The sequence below is a fragment of the Manis pentadactyla genome, chromosome 4, assembly GCF_030020395.1.
Source record: "Manis pentadactyla isolate mManPen7 chromosome 4, mManPen7.hap1, whole genome shotgun sequence".
Lineage (NCBI taxonomy): Eukaryota > Metazoa > Chordata > Mammalia > Pholidota > Manidae > Manis > Manis pentadactyla.
Genome location: NC_080022.1, coordinates 170,937,992 through 170,954,699, shown reverse-complemented (window position 1 = coordinate 170,954,699; position 16,708 = coordinate 170,937,992). Strand labels below are relative to the sequence as shown.

The 16,708-nt window shown below is 55.3% G+C and overlaps 2 protein-coding genes across 4 annotated transcripts; one reads left to right on the top strand and one right to left on the bottom strand.

Annotated features, from left to right (window-relative positions):
• Positions 1–74: 74 nt before the first annotated feature.
• Positions 75–13,678, bottom strand: CNTNAP1 (contactin associated protein 1). Of its 2 annotated transcripts, none has more exons than XM_036882988.2 (24): positions 13,473–13,678; positions 12,548–12,649; positions 12,258–12,451; positions 11,650–11,797; positions 11,367–11,570; positions 10,558–10,742; positions 9,856–9,999; positions 8,910–9,171; positions 8,263–8,412; positions 7,833–8,004; positions 7,243–7,349; positions 6,980–7,099; positions 6,415–6,618; positions 6,050–6,206; positions 5,837–5,964; positions 5,456–5,641; positions 4,784–5,005; positions 4,294–4,533; positions 3,037–3,390; positions 2,747–2,874; positions 2,254–2,347; positions 1,856–2,101; positions 1,700–1,747; positions 75–1,225 (listed from the first exon to the last, which is right to left on the bottom strand). In XM_036882988.2, exons 1-24 carry the CDS (start codon positions 13,534–13,536, stop codon positions 963–965), a joined length of 4,122 nt encoding a protein of 1,373 aa, XP_036738883.2. In that variant the 5' UTR covers positions 13,537–13,678; the 3' UTR covers positions 75–962. The 2 variants fall into 2 exon arrangements, with proteins under 2 accessions (XP_036738883.2, XP_036738884.2); XM_036882989.2 differs by lacking the exon at positions 13,473–13,678 and adding an exon at positions 13,067–13,400.
• Positions 11,499–16,561, top strand: CCR10 (C-C motif chemokine receptor 10). 2 transcript variants are annotated; one of them, XR_005024367.2, is made up of 3 exons: positions 11,499–11,584; positions 14,840–15,029; positions 15,265–15,398. XR_005024367.2 is itself a non-coding variant. In XM_036883008.2 (2 exons), the coding sequence occupies exons 1-2, from the start codon at positions 14,404–14,406 to the stop codon at positions 16,330–16,332; spliced, it is 1,092 nt and encodes a 363-aa protein (XP_036738903.1). In that variant the 5' UTR covers positions 13,835–14,403; the 3' UTR covers positions 16,333–16,561. The 2 variants fall into 2 exon arrangements, 1 of the variants encoding a protein (XP_036738903.1); XM_036883008.2 differs by lacking the exons at positions 11,499–11,584; positions 14,840–15,029 and adding an exon at positions 13,835–14,427 and having other exon boundaries at positions 15,265–16,561.
• The last annotated feature ends 147 nt before the right edge of the window (positions 16,562–16,708 follow it).

The window sequence follows — 16,708 nt, the reverse complement described above, 5'->3', positions numbered from 1 at the left end:
TGGGTGAGTGACCAGCAGACCTCATGAGACTTCCAACACGGGAGAAGCAAACTACAGACTGTGCACAGGACAGGACAATTTTTTCTTTTATATATAAACTGATAATTTAAAAATTAGAGTAATATGTAGTTTCTCTAGAGAGACTTTGCAACAAAAAATATATATAAAGAATATGACCTCCTGGGCAAATGAAGCAGCATCTCTGAACGGAGGAAAGAGGTCTCCTCATGCACTGGAGAGGGGGCCAAGCCTTTGAACAGGCACCAAGGCTATTGCATATCTTGGAAGAGGGAGGAAGAGTAGAAGGCTGGCTAGTCAGTGTGGCTAGCTAGCATCTGCATTATTCTGTGTTGCAAGTTTTTTTATGGCTTTGGCTAAAGCATGTAAAGCAGTGGAGGTACTAAGGTGCTAAAGTGAGGCCTCTCGGTCTCAACAAAAAACAAAAAACGGGAGGGGGACAGCAGTGGAGCCCTCCCTAACCCCCAACTGAGTGGCAGCAGATGGAAGATGTCCTGCAGGGCAGGGGGGAGGCTGGGGGATATGATTTAGCAGCCTCCTCCCCCCATACCCTGTGCATCCCTGCAATCCCACACATCTGTCCCTGCGGAGACTGGATATTTGAAGGGAGGCAGTTAATCTCCCCTGCGCTCTGTTAATCCCTGGCAGCAGCTGGGACAGGATGGCAGGAATGGCCTTTCTCAACCCCATGAGGCTTCTCTTTTGGGGCAGGCAAACAACCACGAGTCTAGGGGAACGGAGATGAGCAGAGCATTGGTTTAGGCAGTGAGGCTCAGCCACTCCCTTTGGTCCCATCTGCAGCTCTGCCCCCCAGACTTAGTAGGAGGGGCCTCCTCTGGATGAGCAGAACGAGCCAAGAGCAGCCAAATGTCCTGACAGGGTCGGGTGGAGGTGGGAGCTGGGGATTCAGAGGAGAGGGGACTGGTCCCTGAAGCCCTTCTGATTCATTCAGACCTGGACTCCTCCAGGATCTGGGGTAGGTTTTGGTCCCGGGGGCCAGGGGCTGGGGCTGGGACTTGGGTGGAAGCTGGTGTAGGGGCTGGGGCCTGGGCAGGGCCTGAAGTAGGTAGGGGAGGTTTGCTGCCAGGGTGGTAGTCGTGGGTGGCCTTGGGCTCATTGGTATGGTAGGAGCCCTTGTAGCGATGATTTTGCAAATAGAAGAGCACCAACATTCCCACCAGTCCCAGCAGCAGGAAGGCCACCAAAACTGAAAAGGAAAAAAAGAAACAATTCACGGTAGATCTGTGGGGTTTCAGCTATGTACAGACACATGTGAATGCTTTTGGCCAAAAGCATACTGTATGACCATATCGAGCTATTCCTAAGTGTCTGCTAGGTCTGAGTTCCTGGCTTATCACCTGCCATCTTCTATTTCTAATATTCCCTTTCTATATCCATGAGAGTTACCCTAGTTTCTCATCTCTCTAGATGTTACTGTATATCCATTTCCTCATCCTTAGCTATAGCCTCACTTTATATTTCATTTTGATTAAAAGTCTATAGTGTCCTCACACATTAAAAAATCTCCAGCCCAATTATATACTGCCTTGAGCATAGCCTATCATCCTTTGCACCAGCAGGCACCTAGCGCCTTAGCCACCTCTTGGCCCTGGGGATATGGGCAGGAGGGAATGCTGACAGGGCAAAATTAGGAGGTCAGGGTAGTGTTTGCATTACTCACAGCCTAAAAGTATAGCGACCCATCCCTCGTCGTGATAGTATGGGAAGTCTGAAGAGGAGAAAGCACCAGTTAGGAGAAGTTGCCCCTGTGTCAAAAATCATTTCCCTTCCATGTCCTCCCTCCTTTCCCTCCCTCTTCTGTATCCCTGAGACGAACCTGGGGGCAGATACCAGGGATCCAGCTCAGGTGGCACCTCTGAGACAAGACGTGGCATGGCCCCACAGTTAGATTCAGAGAGTTCTCCCTGAATTCGAAGGGCCTCAGCTAGCTCAGCGGTCATGGGTCGAGGGGTTCGGAAGTGGGTCTTCAGGGGAGCCACATTGTTGAATCGAACACCAGACAGGCAGCCTGAGAAACCTGGTGTGTTGTAGCGCTGGATCTCTGGGTCAATTACTCCCGTCTCTGAGGAAGAGGCAGGCCCAGTAAAAACAGGGCTTGAACCAGCTATAGCCTCACTCTGGACTCCTTTTTATCACCACCTCCTCTGCTTTCTCCCCTGGACTCCAGGGACTTCACCACAACTCCTCACCCAGTGCATTCTCCCCCTGGCTTACCCATAACACGCCCTAGGTACAAGGCCTTGGGAGAGTCCAGCTGGCTGTCCACCAGCAGTGAGAACTTCTGTTCTGTTAGGGGGAAGTAGTCCACCTATAATGGGGAGGGGAAAGGAGGTAGGGGAGGGAGAGCTGGAGGCAGACACAGGGTTTCTGTCCAAACTGGTGGTGAGTCCTAGCTCAGTCCTAGGCGGGCAACCCCTGGCCCAGATGCAGGATTTGGTATTTAAAAAAACCAGCAACCTGGCTTTGAGTTCTGCAGCTTACTAGTGGCTTGACTGGAAAAACCACTTTACTTTCTGAGCCCATCTGAGAACATCTGCCTGCTTGGATTACCTCATGGATAGGTTGTGAAGGTGACATGAAGTAACACACAGGAAAATCCTCTGTAAATTGGAACGTGCTATGCAAAGGCTAAATGTTTAACATTTTCCGGGGTGCTAACAACCTAGATCGTGAGGTTGTGATCTGGTCTGCCTCCCTCCACACACACCTGGATGAAGAGGTTGCGGTAGACTCTGGTGATATTGACGCTGTGGGGCTGGCCATCAGTAACTGGTCGTGTGGTTAGTTGGTACACATAGGGACTGGTGCCCAGCTGATATCGCAGCTGCAGGGTCCCTATAGAGTGGGGAGGACAAAGAGGGGGTCTCCTCTCAGCTCCCCCAATCCCCATCTTCAAAGAGTGCTTGGGTCCTTACATAGGTCTCATCAATAGTTATGAGAATGAAGGGTGCCTCAGAGGAAGCTGGAATTGAGGCAGAGAGCCTGTAAGGAGCTTACCGTCTTCTTTGATGAGCACAGCCATGTAGTCACGCACAAAGGAGCTGACGTAGAGCAGGACAGCGGGGGCAGAGTCAGTGCTGAAGCTGAAGGATACCTCCTCCCCAGTAACGTTGTAGACAGGCCCACGGTACCCTGGCACAGGTCGGCCAGGCCGGGGGTAGTCAGGCAGCCGGTACCCAGGGCCGTGGTAGCCAGGCACATAGCCAGGAGTGTCGTAGCCAGGGATATAGCCAGGCTCATAGCCTGGCACTGGCCGACTCAGCATGTGGGAGAACTCCTGGGCTGCCGAGCGCAGTGCTGACTGTAGGTTATAGCGCATCCAGGTGCCAGGCTCAAAGAAACCGCCAATATCTGAAGGCACAGGTAATGAGGTCAGGGACCCTGTTCCCAAATTCAGACATTGTATATATGTCACCCACACATGGCCCCTGGGACTTGCCCTCAGTTTCTGCCAGCACCAAATACACCTCCATTCACTTTTAGGTCCCCTTGAGCCCCTATGTCATAGAATGGAATCTTAAAACCATAAGAAACGTGAAAGATCACCTAATCCAACCCTTGCATTTTACAGATGGGGGAACTAAGGCTTAGAAATGGGTAGTGACTTGCCTAAAGATACACAGTAAGTGGAGAGCCAAGATTCAAATCAAGATATCAGGACCCCATTGGGACTCACCACTACTCACACTTCTAAACCAAGATCAAAGGTCTTCTATTGGCCCCTAAATCCCTGTCTCCCTGCTCCACCAGACTTACACCATTAACCTGCTCATGCATTCTCCAAGACCAGCCTTAAGGAGGATGCAGTCTGGATATTTGCACAATCTGGTATATCTGCAGACATTGTGGTGAGTGTCACCTTAACCAAGAACCGGTTGTGGACATGGAGGAGTGCAACAACTTGTCAAATAGGAAATGGCCTGGGGGGGCACCATGTGGCCTGAGGTGGATATGCTTGCAAGGGGGGCGTAACCTGTGTTACCTTGGTGATAATGGGAAGATGGGAACAGCATTTGCTTGTTGCTTTTGAGTTCTTTTAGTACCCGCTAGCTGTATCATTCCTTACTCGCCTCACTTTACTTACGCCTTTGGAGTCACCCACATCTTCATCTGCCTGACAGCCCCAGCTCAGAGCTCAGGAGCCCAGGGGCGACTCCATAGTTTTCCCTGGTGCTGACTTTTCATGCTCCTTTGTTCCCTGCCCTCCCTACATGCCCTATGGTTCCCTGCCCTCCCATAACCAGCAGCACTGACCGTGGTTGCAATATGGCCCATCAAAAGCCGTGAGGTCACAGTCACATGTGTAGTAGCTGTAGCGCTCCACACAGCGGCCTCCATGGAAACAGGGGAACTGGGGGTGGGCACAGTGGCCTGTGCAGTTGGGTGAGGTGCCCTCAGAGGCATTGGCACGACCCTCCAGGTTCAGAGTCACTCCGTTCAGACGCATAGCCCTCAAGCAACCCACAAAGGGGCGCCTCTTAAGCTCTGCAGATCCTGGGAAGGGTGGGCAGGTGAAGAAATGGGTGTAGAGTCAGAGACAGAGATAGAACTGGCATTGGGAAGGGAACCAAAGGGGCTAGAAGAACGGCATAGGTGCCAGGGACTGGAGAGAAAGAGGAGTCTTTGGCTCACTCAGAAGCAGGGAGGATTGGGACCTAAGATATGGGGTGCCTGGAAACAGAGTGGCCTTGCGGTGGTGAGAAGGTGAAGAAGGCTTCAGACCTGCCTCTGGGTGGCTGCTCACCAACATAGAGGGGCTGGTCGTACTCCAACCAGATGTAGGTCTGCAGGGGCATAGGCCGCAGCACCCAGGGCCGGTGATCCACACGGAGCCGGGCCTGCTTCACGTTGATTTCAGCCCGGACCAGGTGCCACTCATCATCGTTGAATTCAAAGTCATCTGAGTGTGCTGTCAGGTTCTCATCCCCATTCCCCACATCGAAGGCGAAGACCACATCGCGGGATGCTAGACAATGTGGGGGTTGGGGGAGAGGACTCAGACCTGCAAGATCCCTCACATAGTCTCCGTCTAATGCAACCTCTCTTCCTCACTCTCTGGAGCTCTTTGAATGTCCCTCCAATTTGTCTACAGCCTGGGACAAAACCCATAAACTGCTGAAAACTTCATACCCCTGGTCTTTCCCAAATTTGCACATCCCTCGTAGAGTCATCTGCCCCACTCTTCAGATTAGAAGCATAGCTTCTCTTGGCCCCATAGAGGCAAAGTGGATGCCCAGCATCACAAAGCTGGCTATCAAGACAGAGGGCCTCAAACATAGTGCACTAAACCCCTTTCTATGCTGCTTCTCAAATGGGCATCTGCCCTTTTCTCTTCCCCCAGCCTCCACCTACCCTACATCTCCCCAGAGATCTTCTACCCTAAGTCCTATGTTCCTCCCAGTATCTGCCTGCTCACTGTTGAGTTCCACCCGCACGTAAGGTCGACGCCACTGGCAGTAAGGGCCCCCCATGTTCTCTAGGAAGACCCCTGAGGAAGCCGAGGTCCTGAAGTAGAAGGAGACATCAAGGCTGTAGTTGGCACGGATTGGGGGAAAGCGGAGTGCAGCCCCAGTGTGGAAGGAGATGGTGTTCCAGGAATTTCCTACAAAACCAGATGGAGGAAGGCCTTATCAAGGAGGCTAGAAGGTGGAGGAATAAGTGGGCCTCAGGCAGGATGGGGAAAGGTAGGGCAAAGGAGGGCAGATATGGGTAACAAGTGGAGACTAGAGACCCCCAGTGGGTCAGATGGCCTTGACTTTGGAAACTGGAGAGCCAACAAAAGGGGTCTACCACTCACGATCGCCATAGCAGCGCAGAGGCCTCAGGAAGAACTGGGCCTCAGAACTGGAGCGGTTTGTATCTCCCACCACCACCTGAGTGACAGGCAAATGGTCCACAAAGGTCAGAAGTCCCTTGTCAGTCCTCCTGTCGGGGCAGGATGCAGTGACTCAGTGCCTGCTGTTCAGCTGCCCCTGGGGTCCTGAAAGCCCTGTCCCACGGTCACCCTCACCACTGGGGCTGGTCGGCATCACAGTTACAGTGCAGAGCAGGGTCCACACAGCTCCGGTCTAGACCACAGGCACAACGCTGGATCCCAGGCTGTGAGCCTCCCCAGTAGAAGTGTTGCTCCTCATTACGGCCAATCCAAAAGCTGTAGGGGTAGCCTCCTGGGGAAGAGGTGCAGGAATTTTCCAGGCTCTGTCCCTCTATCGGCCTCTGGGCTCCTCTTTTATTCTTCCAACCAGCCCAGACCCTTGCTTGAATCCTCGAGTCCAGGGCTCCAGCCAAACCCTCTGGTTTCCTTCTCCCAAGCCCCCACTGGTCTCTCCTCCAGCTCTCCACCTCACCACCACCACCACCAGACCCAGCCCTAACCTGCGGTGTTGAGCAGCCGGGAATTGTAGCAGGAGAACTCGATCCACTGTTCACAGTGCTGGGAAGCATTGGCCAGGGCACTGACTTCCTCCCAGGATGCATTCCAGTACTGGATGGCCCCCAGGAATGGCCGCTCCATGCTAGAACCTGTCACCCGAGTTGTCCACAGCCTGTCATGCCGCACAACTGTCCAGGCCCGGTTCTCTGGGGGAGAGGCAGGGACAGAGCTTTGGCTGTATATTCTCTATCCATCTCCCTGCTCACCTCCACCATGACTGCTGCAACTCAGAGCCAATAAGTGTGGCCAGCAGCTCCATTCCAGCCCGGCTCTGGGCCCTTGGCCTTGCAGGCTGGACATGCAACAGCTGGAATGGGTCAGGAAGCTGGAATTTATCTTCAAGGCTAGTTTACACATTCCTGAATGTCCCCTTTCCCCTCTGCCCTCCTTTACCCCCACCACAGTTTAATCTTACTGGCCCTTGTCCACTCTCTTATCATTCCATTTCCCCGACACCCCCTCAAAGCCTTGTCAGCTGTCCCTCTATCACCCATCCAGGTTGCTTACCTCGAATATCACAGTACACTACAAATGGCTTCAGGGGGCCACTGCCATCAGGATCAATGGTGAAGTTTCCAGAAGTTTTCCCACTGAGCCGATAAGCCTCACAAGATTCTTTATATAATGCTGGTAGGTCATGCAGTAGAGAAAAGGTAACTGGGGTCAGAGGGCTAGGAGGGCAAACCCCACCATTTCTAGCAGCCTCATGATCCCTACCAACCTCCTGACCTCCCCTGTCCCTGACTCTTCCCCATACCCGATGGGCTTACGTTGGTGGCAGGTCTCCCCCTTGTAGCCTGTTAGTTCACAGTAGCAAATGAAGTCATCCCAAGACTGGTAGCAGCGTCCATCATGTTCACACATGTTAGGGTTGCACCTAGGAAAGGGGGTTAGTACCAAGGGAAGGAGCCTTATTGGGAGCTTGAGAGTGGGGTCTGATCCCTATAAGCTTCACTCCCAGCTCCTGAGAGCACCAGGAAGGACCCTGTGAGACACACCCACCTAGCTAGCCCTGTATAAGCCTAAATACTGAGGCATTAGGCAGGCCTCAGAGTTCAAGTACTACTGTTTCCCCTTCCGCAAAAGAACAAATAATGCCATATTCCCCCTGGTCCCCCCGCAAAAAAGAAAATCCTCTAGGACCAAAACCAGGTGCTTCATTTCCATTCTGAGCATGTGTCACTATTAGGGAAGAAACAGGAGGTAATCGGTCAAGGAGGAATCATCTCCAGGTGGGAGACTGAGGAGCTGGGACCAGGAGAGAGGAGCTTATTGAGAGAGGCCATGCCCATTGGGAGACCATGGAGGAGGGCTTTGAGGGGATCGATCACCTCTTACAGGGAAAGGGGCTTCTGGATACCTATCAGTGATGCCACATGTGTCAAAGAGGACCTCAGCATAGTATCCAAGCCGCCGGCCCTCCACCAAAGTCAGGTTGACCAGTTGACCATCCACCTTGAGCAGCTCCATGCAGCCATGGAATGCCGTCTGGTTGGAGTGGCAGCCCGATGGACTGGCTGGCTTGGGACAACCTGGAGCAACCACCCCTGTGAGGCCCTCCCCAAAGAAGACCCCAGAGACCCTCCCCCAGGGAGATGTCAAGGGAAAGCCAGACACAAGGAAGGAAGGAGGGAGGCCAGTAGCCAATGGCAATGACCTTCCAGTCCCCATGGCCACAGAGGGGAAAGAGATTTATCCCTATACAACTCTCCAAGTAGCCTTGTCTGGGTGAACTTAGGTGGGGTCTTCCCATCCAGAGACACGGGTATGGCCAGTTGGCCCCAACTTACCCCCAAAGAAATATGAGGTCCCTGTACGGATCAGCAGTGGGTATGAGACCCTGACCTCTGCCCCCTCCACATCATCAATGCTGATGACTGCGTGGTTCTCCTGTGCCACGAAATTCACCTCATGCCAAAAACCATCATTCAGGCGGTACCCTGGACAGGAAAGGAGGATGGTGTGGGTGGGGGAAACACTACACTCTAGAAGAGTGTCTTGAGTGGGAAAGCAGCAACCCTACACTGTGCCCCAACAGCAGCCTATGTACCCCCTGTTACTACACTTATCACACTGAGTGGTGGTGAGATCTCTGAACATCTCTCATCACTATCCATACCCTGAGCAGCTGAGGTAGGGTCCGCAAAGTCATAAGTGAATAACAAACACCTCCAGAGATCCACTGGAACTGGTGAATACCACAGCTCTCAGCCTTCCTGCTTCCCCCAACACCCTTAGCTGCTCAGAGCTGCTCCCTCACCCAGCTGCCTCCAACCACTCCCACTTTCCCAGGGTCCAGGGACCTGCCCTGCTCCCTGCACTCCTTCACCCTTCTCCAGTATGTAAGGGCCTCAGGCCAGGCCTACAACCTCCCCAGCTCTCCTGTGCACTCCTCCGACCTCCTTCTCTGTGCCTCTTCCAACCCTCTATCCCTCACCAGCAGCGAACTGAAGTTTCTTCCTGGCAGTCTGCGCGATGGACACGTTGACCTGCCCTTCACTGAGCATCAGCTCCACGTGGCCCAGCCCGTCCCCCAGGAGGGAGAAAAGCAGCAGCCCGGTGAGATCCCAGGTGCGGAAGCGAAAGGAGACTGCCAGGCGGCCGCGGCGAGGGAAGCCAGGCACTTGCACGAAGTTGTGAGGACCTCCGAAGTTGATGGGGTGAGGAACCGGGTCCAGGCAACGGAATGCCACCTTACCCTGGGGTGAGAGGATCCATCAGCACCCGCAAGCCGATGCGCCACCCCGCCTCTACTGGGAATTCCATTTTCTTTCCGGTTCAAGACCCTGGCCACAGCTCTCCCTGGGTGAGAGGTGGGGTTAGACCTCCAACCCTGTTCCCAGCCCCCCAAAAATATGTTCGGCTGTGGAGAGGTCTCCAACCAAGTCGGCCCTCCGGAGTCTCCGCCAGCTCTCTCGCTATTGCTCATCTAGACCGTCTCCAGGATGACCGCTTCCTTCCCTTCCTTCCAGAGTCAGGAGGCAGTTTTCCGCCAGCTTGCCGGCAGCGGCACTTGATTAGGCGCCTCTGAGTTGGGATGGGCAAGCACACCAGAACTGCCTTGCGTCCAAGTCCCTACTCAGCCACTGCGCAACTGCGGGAACCACGGCCGAGCCATTCCCAAGGTCTCTGCACCCGTTTTCCTCTCTACAAATTGAGGTAGTCGGACTGGACCACGGCTGCTTAACTGGGGGGTTGGGGAAGTGGCCTTTGCACGTCCTATGAGTCTGTGTTGTCTCCCCTCCACCCCCACTTGAGCATCTGGCTGGGAAGAGAGGGGTCCTCGGCTTTTATCTGCCTCTCAAGACCTTTTCCCTCTCGGCCTCTTTGCTTTCCAAGCGGCTCTGATGTCCCGTCCTCCCGGATCCCCCTTGCCCACTGGCCTCGAAGGTGATCCGCGAATGGCGCCTCACGGCCAGGTCCGCGATGTTGACTCGGTTGAAGATTACGTTTTCCATGCAGCCGCGGAAATTATGCCGATAGGCAAGGTTCTTCTGCGTGGCGCCCACCAGACCCCCGATGAACATCTGCGGGCGGGGTAGGGAGTGAGGTTCCCGGGGTGTGGGAGCGCGAGGGCCTTTGTTCGCCCTCCTCCGTCCGCTCTGCACTTTCCGAAGCTCCAGGCCCGGCTTTATAAAATACTTGAAAAAAACACACTTCCGTGGGCTCGGTATTAAAGCTGGAAGCTCGCAGGGCCTCCCGAGGCTTGGGTTCTAGCTCCAACTCTACCACAGATTGGCAGCAGATTCTTGAGTATGACAGGTAACCTATCTGGGGTTCTTTATCTGCAGATCCGGGCCACTGTCTTGACCAATTGGGCCATCCAAAGGGGACAAGTTACTCATCTTGCCTGATCCCCCAAATCCAGATTTCCATACCCCATCTCGGTAGCTCTGTGGCACCCTGCAGCATGCATGCTAACAGCAACAAGGAGAAAAACCCCAGGCTTTTCTGTGAGCCACAAGTTTGCCAAGAGCTAAGATATTCAGGAACCAAAGAACAAGGTATTATCTCTGGTAAGTACTGTCCCCAACTGACCACCCAGCACTCCATTCAACCAAAGTTTGCCTCCCACCTCTGTTTACCTCTGTGTCCAGGTTCAGTTTCTCGAAGTCACCATTGAGGACAAAGCGTTGCACATAGCCATCTAGAGTGAGGTTTGCTTCTCGGCCAAATCGGTCCACTCGCACGTAATGCCAGTGCTGGTCATTGAGGACACCTCCAGCGCTCACTGTGGTGTGACCTGGCCTTGGCTGGATGGGGCTGCTGCCTGGGGGTGGGGTGGGGCAGGGTCAGACCTCAAACCTGGAGCATCCCAGGTAGCCCCTAGCCCTCAGGTGGATCAGCAGCTGGCAGAACAGAGGAGAGGCTGAACAGGTCCCAGGACAGCCAGGGAGGGTGGGCACACAGAGATTGGGCCACCCAGAGCTTGGGATGGAGCAATGGCCATTGGAGAGTGTGCAATTTAGGATTAAGTCATTTAACTTATCTGAGGCCCTGTTTTTCTATCAGTAAACCTTGGGGCAGATAGCTTCTTCTACCTCATCATGTGGATGTTATGAAAAGCTAATGAAAAATAACTTTTTAAGTGTAGGTATGTATATGTATATGCATATATATATGTGTATGTAAACATAATGGTTTTACAAGAGGAAACAGACTGAGGAATCGCCTTATGCAAGGTCACACTGCTGGTAGGTGGTAGAGCTGAGACTGGAATCCAGTTTTCCAGACTCAGCGCCCAGTGTTTTGGTAGCACCAAATTCTACAAGAAAAAGGCTGGCTAGTCCACACAATAAGGAAGGGGGAGATGAGGGGTGGGCCTCTGGAGAAGGTGTAGGTAGCAAAGCGGCAGGAGAGCCTCAGGGGTTGCACCCTGGGTTGCTGAGCTCACCCAGGCTCATGTGCAGCAGCAAGTGCGCCCCCTGCAGCTCGAGTGTCACGTAGTCGCCCTGGGCTCCCTCGGCATGCAGCAGGAGCCCGTCCTTCTCTTCGGTCTTGAAGCTAAAGGCAAATACGTCCCACAGGCTCCGGCTGACCCCTCGCGGGAAACGGTATGAAATGGCATCATCGCCGTCGAAATAGAGCACGTCGGACTCTGCGCGAAAAACAGTAAGTGGGCCGGGGACCAGGGAGATTGCCTCCCGAGGCCACCGCCACGACCTCTGCACCCTTACTGTAAGGGCAGCCATAGATGCCGAGTCTCAGGCCGATCTTGCCGCGGGGGTTCCAAGCCAAGGGCACGATGCGGATGTAGCGCGCGGTGAAGTGGTAGTGCAGGTCGTGGCGCACCACCGCCGATTCGTTCACGTTCCCGAAGAAAGTCTGAGGCGGGGGAGAGGAGTCACCAGGTCCCCACCCTCTGCTTCGTTTCTCTACAGCCTCTCAGCCCACAGTTGTCACCCCAGCCAATCTCTGCTTTCACAAAGCAAACACTTCTTGCTCTCCCCTGCCTCCATGGCTTCACGAAAAGTTTTCCTAGCCCAGCGTGTTCTCCCTCAGCAACCTATTATTTCCTCAAAGCTTAACTCAGATGTGACCTCCTTCAAGAAGATCTCCCAGATTTTACCCTCAAAGTATGGTACAAATCCTCTCATCCAGTAGTGTCTTGCACATTTGGTGAACTGACAGTCCCTCTGGACTAAGTTCCCAGAGTGGAAGTCACTGCTCCTCATATGTGCCCTCACAACTGCCACCTCCCCTGCCCTCCCCCCAGGCTAGTGCCCAGCCCAGGTCACAGAGCTGAGCAGGTTCCCCAAGTGTATGCGCAAGAGGCCTGGAGTACCGCGTTGTGCCCTTTCTGGTAGAAGGGCGTCCAGCTGTCCACCCGGTCGCCATAGAGCAACATGTAACGTGTGACCCAGTCCCACGAGTTAAAAGAGCCCTGCGTGGCCACCGCCCGTATCCGGTGCTTCTTCATTAAGTCGATCTGCAGCCATGGATTCGGGTCCCCAGTCCGGGGAGACCATCCGCTTATGCCTGTAAAAGTGGCAAGGGCTGTCGTCACCGACTCCCCCATCACGCCCAGCCCTCCAGAGTCCCCCACCCTGCCAAGGGGCGGCGCCACGCGCTCACCGTGCAGCCGGGCAAAGCGCGGCCCAGTGAAGAGCCCGTAGGAGGAGGAGGCGCCCAGCGAGCGTGCATACAGGGGCCCGACCAGTTCCTCATCGCAGCCATCTGGGTTGGGGGAACCGACATGTTGGTCAAAATAGCCCCTCCCAGGTCCTTCCAAAGGCCTAGCACACTGAGCAACTGTAGCTGCTTCTCTGTCCCGCAGCAGCCAACACAGTCCTAACTTAAGCCGTCTCCTCAACCCAGGCTGCAGCAACAGCTGCGAACTCAGGGGAGGCTGCCCTCTCCTTCCCAGGGAACCCCTAGGCCAGACCCGCCCTAGTCCTCTCCCTGCCCAGATACCAACCAGCCCTCATTCAGCACTGCCCGAGACACAACCCCAAACCTCAGCATCTTTCAGAACCTGAGTCTGCCCAAGACACCAATCTAGCCCCAGCCTAGATCAAGCCTACTCATCAGCACCCCCAAACCTGCATCAAATCCCGGCTTTGGTCCCAACCCCAGCCAGCCGAGCACCCTCACCAGCTCCATGTCCAAACTGAGCGTCAAATCAGGGCCACCAAATCCTGCTCGGATCCCAGCCCCCAAATCCAGCCCCAGCCCCTGGCAAAATCTTAACCCTAGCTCCGATCACCAGTACCACACTTATTCCCAACCCTCAAACCCAGACACCCGCTCCGGCTAGGATCCCAGTCCCAAATCCCATTCTGTTCCCCGCTCAGAGCCCAGCCCTAGCTCCGGGCGCGTGCACCAGCCTCGGAGCTGCATTGCGGAGCGCGGGGGAGAGACAGGAAAGGATAGGAGCGAGGGAGAGAGCGCCAGGGGGGAAGGGCCTCGCGACCACCCAGCCGCAATGCGGTGCGGGACTCGCCCTGCAGGCTTTGGACTCCCGGGCCCAACCCTGCTTGTCTCTCAACCCCACACTCACAGTAACCCCAGCCCTGGGCTCCTGAGACCGCAGTGAGCAGGATACAGAAGAGCCAGAGATGCATCGTGCACGGCTGACAGGTCCCGGCGGCCGCCTCCCAGTGCCCGGCTTCGGCTTGAGCTCCAGTTCCAGCTCTGACCCCCAGCTCTCCCCTCCTGGGGTTCTAGGCGGATCGCTGTCTCTTCTCCTTACTCACCCTTCCCTCTTTCCCCTCTCCCCCAACCTTGCCCCCTTCTGTCTTCCTGTCGTTCCTGGTTTTCCGCTGTTCTCTTCTCTCCTTTCCTCCCTCTCTCCTCTCACCTCCCCCCTTCCCCAGCCTCTCCAGGCACGCGCCGCTTGCCCGGACGCCGCGCAAGCGCGCGCCTCAGCTCTGCTGCGAAAGGGCGGGGGTGGAGAGCCTCCAGCCTTCGGGAAATACCCTGAATAACCCGAGGCTGGTAGGGACTGAGGCAGCACGGGTGGGAGGAGGAAGGCCAGGACTGGCCGTGGGGTCTTGAAGAATCCAGGCGGGGGCGTGCTTGGAGATGGGGGGAAGAGTAAGTAAAAGAATCTAACATTTTCGGAAGGCAAATCATGCCCCAGGCACACATGCTAGGCATCCTCATAACCCTGTGAAATCAGCATTTTTCCCTCACTCCACTTTGCAGATGAAAAACCTGACGCTCAGAAAGGTAAAAAAAAAAAAAAAAAAAAAACGTACTCAAGCTCACACAGGTAGCATGCAAATGATGATATTCCGAAACACCTTCTTTCCAATGGCAGTATAAAGAAAAAATATTTTTAGGGTGTGAAATGGGAAAGTTACCTAAAGAGAGCCCACAGACCCTAATCCCCACGCCCTCTTGGCCCCTCACTCCGCCCCTTCCTTCCTGTCCCACTACTTTAACTTCTCTCCCCAGTGGCTACACCTCAGAAACCTGTGTAGCCAGAGATGGGGACCGAACCCACAGAGCAGGTGGGAGTGGGGGCAGGGGTGGAACGGTTACAGAGAGGGAGGGTGAGATGAAGGGATGGAATTCGCCACCTGGCAACAGGCCTCTGCCATGCTATGACCTATCCAGGATGCCGGGAGCCCTCTGGAACCAGGGGCCCTCCTGATAGATGGGCCTGAAGGATGGGGCTGGGGGAGGGGGCTGGGGCTGAAGGGAATGGGAAGCTAAATCTAGAGGTCCCTGGTCCCAGACCAGTCCAGATAACCTAAACCCCAGTCCTTGAGACCCCCTTGTCATGAGTAGTTCAGGGCACGTTTATTGGAGGTAGAGGTGAGGAGGAAAGAAGGGAAAAGAGACATAGAAACCCTCTCCAGACCAAGCACGGAGTTGAGAGATCAGGTCTGAGGCAAAGCCTGCATGTGAGTGTTCTTCCAGGAGAGGGCGCTGCAAATGCAACTGAAGCTCCAAAATGAATGAATAACACAAATGCTTGGCTTAAGGAGAGAGCACAGATGCTTCACATCCATTATCTTCCTTATTTCAAACAATTCTTACTTCCAAGGATGGAGCCGAGTGGGCTCGTTAGGACTTCTAATACCTATTAGGCAACTGAGATCCAAAAAGAGTAAGTGCCTTGCTCAAGTTCTTCCAGGAAGCTGGGTGCAGAGGCAGGAGGGGTGCAAGGGAAGCAAAGACCTGTTGAGGGTGTGCTAGGAAGTTTGGAGCAGAGTTTATATCTTCTCCCAGTGTACTGTGGTACCTGGTCGCATAGGAACTCCCAGCTTGGAAGGCGTGTGAGGGAGGGGTAAGTGTGTATGAAGATGTGGTATAAGGTCTGTCTTCTCATTTGACCTCCCCAGGTCTCCTGGGGACCCTACTCTGGGGACGATGAGGAAGCATACTCGGCAGAACCACTACCAGAGCTCTGCTACAAGGCGGATGTTCAGGCCTTCAGTCGGGCCTTCCAGCCCACTGTCTCTTTGACAGTTGCTGCACTGGGTCTGGCTGGCAATGGCCTGGTCCTGGCAACCCACCTGGCAGCCCGACGTGCTGCCCACTCGCCCACCTCCGCCCACCTGCTCCAGCTGGCCCTGGCTGACTTTCTGCTGGCCGTGACCTTGCCCTTTGCCGCAGCCGGGGCTCTGCAGGGCTGGAGTCTAGGAAGTGTCACCTGCCGCGCCATCTCGGGCCTTTACTCCGCCTCCTTCCACGCCGGCTTCCTATTCCTGGCTTGTATCAGCGCCGACCGGTACGTGGCCATCGCGCGGGCCCTCCCAGCTGGACCGAGGCCCTCCACGCCTGGACGCGCACACTTGGTCTCAGCCATCATGTGGCTGCTGTCGCTGCTCCTGGCGCTGCCTGCTCTCCTTTTCAGCCAGGACGGTCAGCGGGAAGGCCAGCGACGCTGCCGTCTCATCTTCCCTGAGGGCCTCACGCAAACGGTGAAGGGCGCGAGCGCCGTGGCGCAGGTGGTCCTGGGCTTCGCGCTGCCGCTGAGCGTCATGGCGGCCTGCTACGCTCTCCTGGGCCGCACGCTGCTGGCCGCCAGGGGGCCTGAGCGTCGGCGCGCGCTGCGCGTAGTGGTGGCCCTGGTGGCGGCCTTCGTGTTGCTGCAGCTGCCTTACAGTCTCGCCCTGTTATTGGATACCGCCGACCTACTGGCTGCCCGAGAGCGGAGCTGCCCTGCCAGCAAGCGCAAGGATCTGGCACTGCTGGTGACGGGGGGCTTGGCTCTCGCTCGCTGCGGTCTCAACCCCGTGCTCTATGCCTTTCTGGGCCTGCGCTTCCGCCAGGACCTGCGGAGGCTGCTACGGAGTGGGGGCTGCAGCCCAGGACCTCATCCCCGCAGCCGCTGCCCCCGCCGGCCCCGCCTTTCTTCCTGCTCGGCTCCTACTGAGACCCACAGTGTCTCCTTCTGGGACAACTAGGGCTGCGATCAAGAGCAGGGGAGGGCTGAGGAAATGATTCCAGGGAGGGTTGTGGGAAAGGGGAGTAGGTGGGGGAACACTGAGGTAGGACCTAAAGGAATTGCTTCTGTGCTTTGCCACATTAAGTTGATAACATGGAAATGAGATGCAACCTAACAACTGTTACTATTTTTGAGTCACTGACTTGGAAGTGATTTGTGGCAGGCCAGAGCCGGTCGGTTCCCCGCCCCCCTCCCGCTCTCCACCGTGCTTGGCTCGAAATGGAAGCCGCTGAGAGCCTGGGTGGGGTGGAAGGCTGCTGAGCCTGCTAAAGCTCTAGGCGCTGACACCCCCTCCACCTATACCCGGTCTCTGCCAACAGAGGTGAGGTATTGAA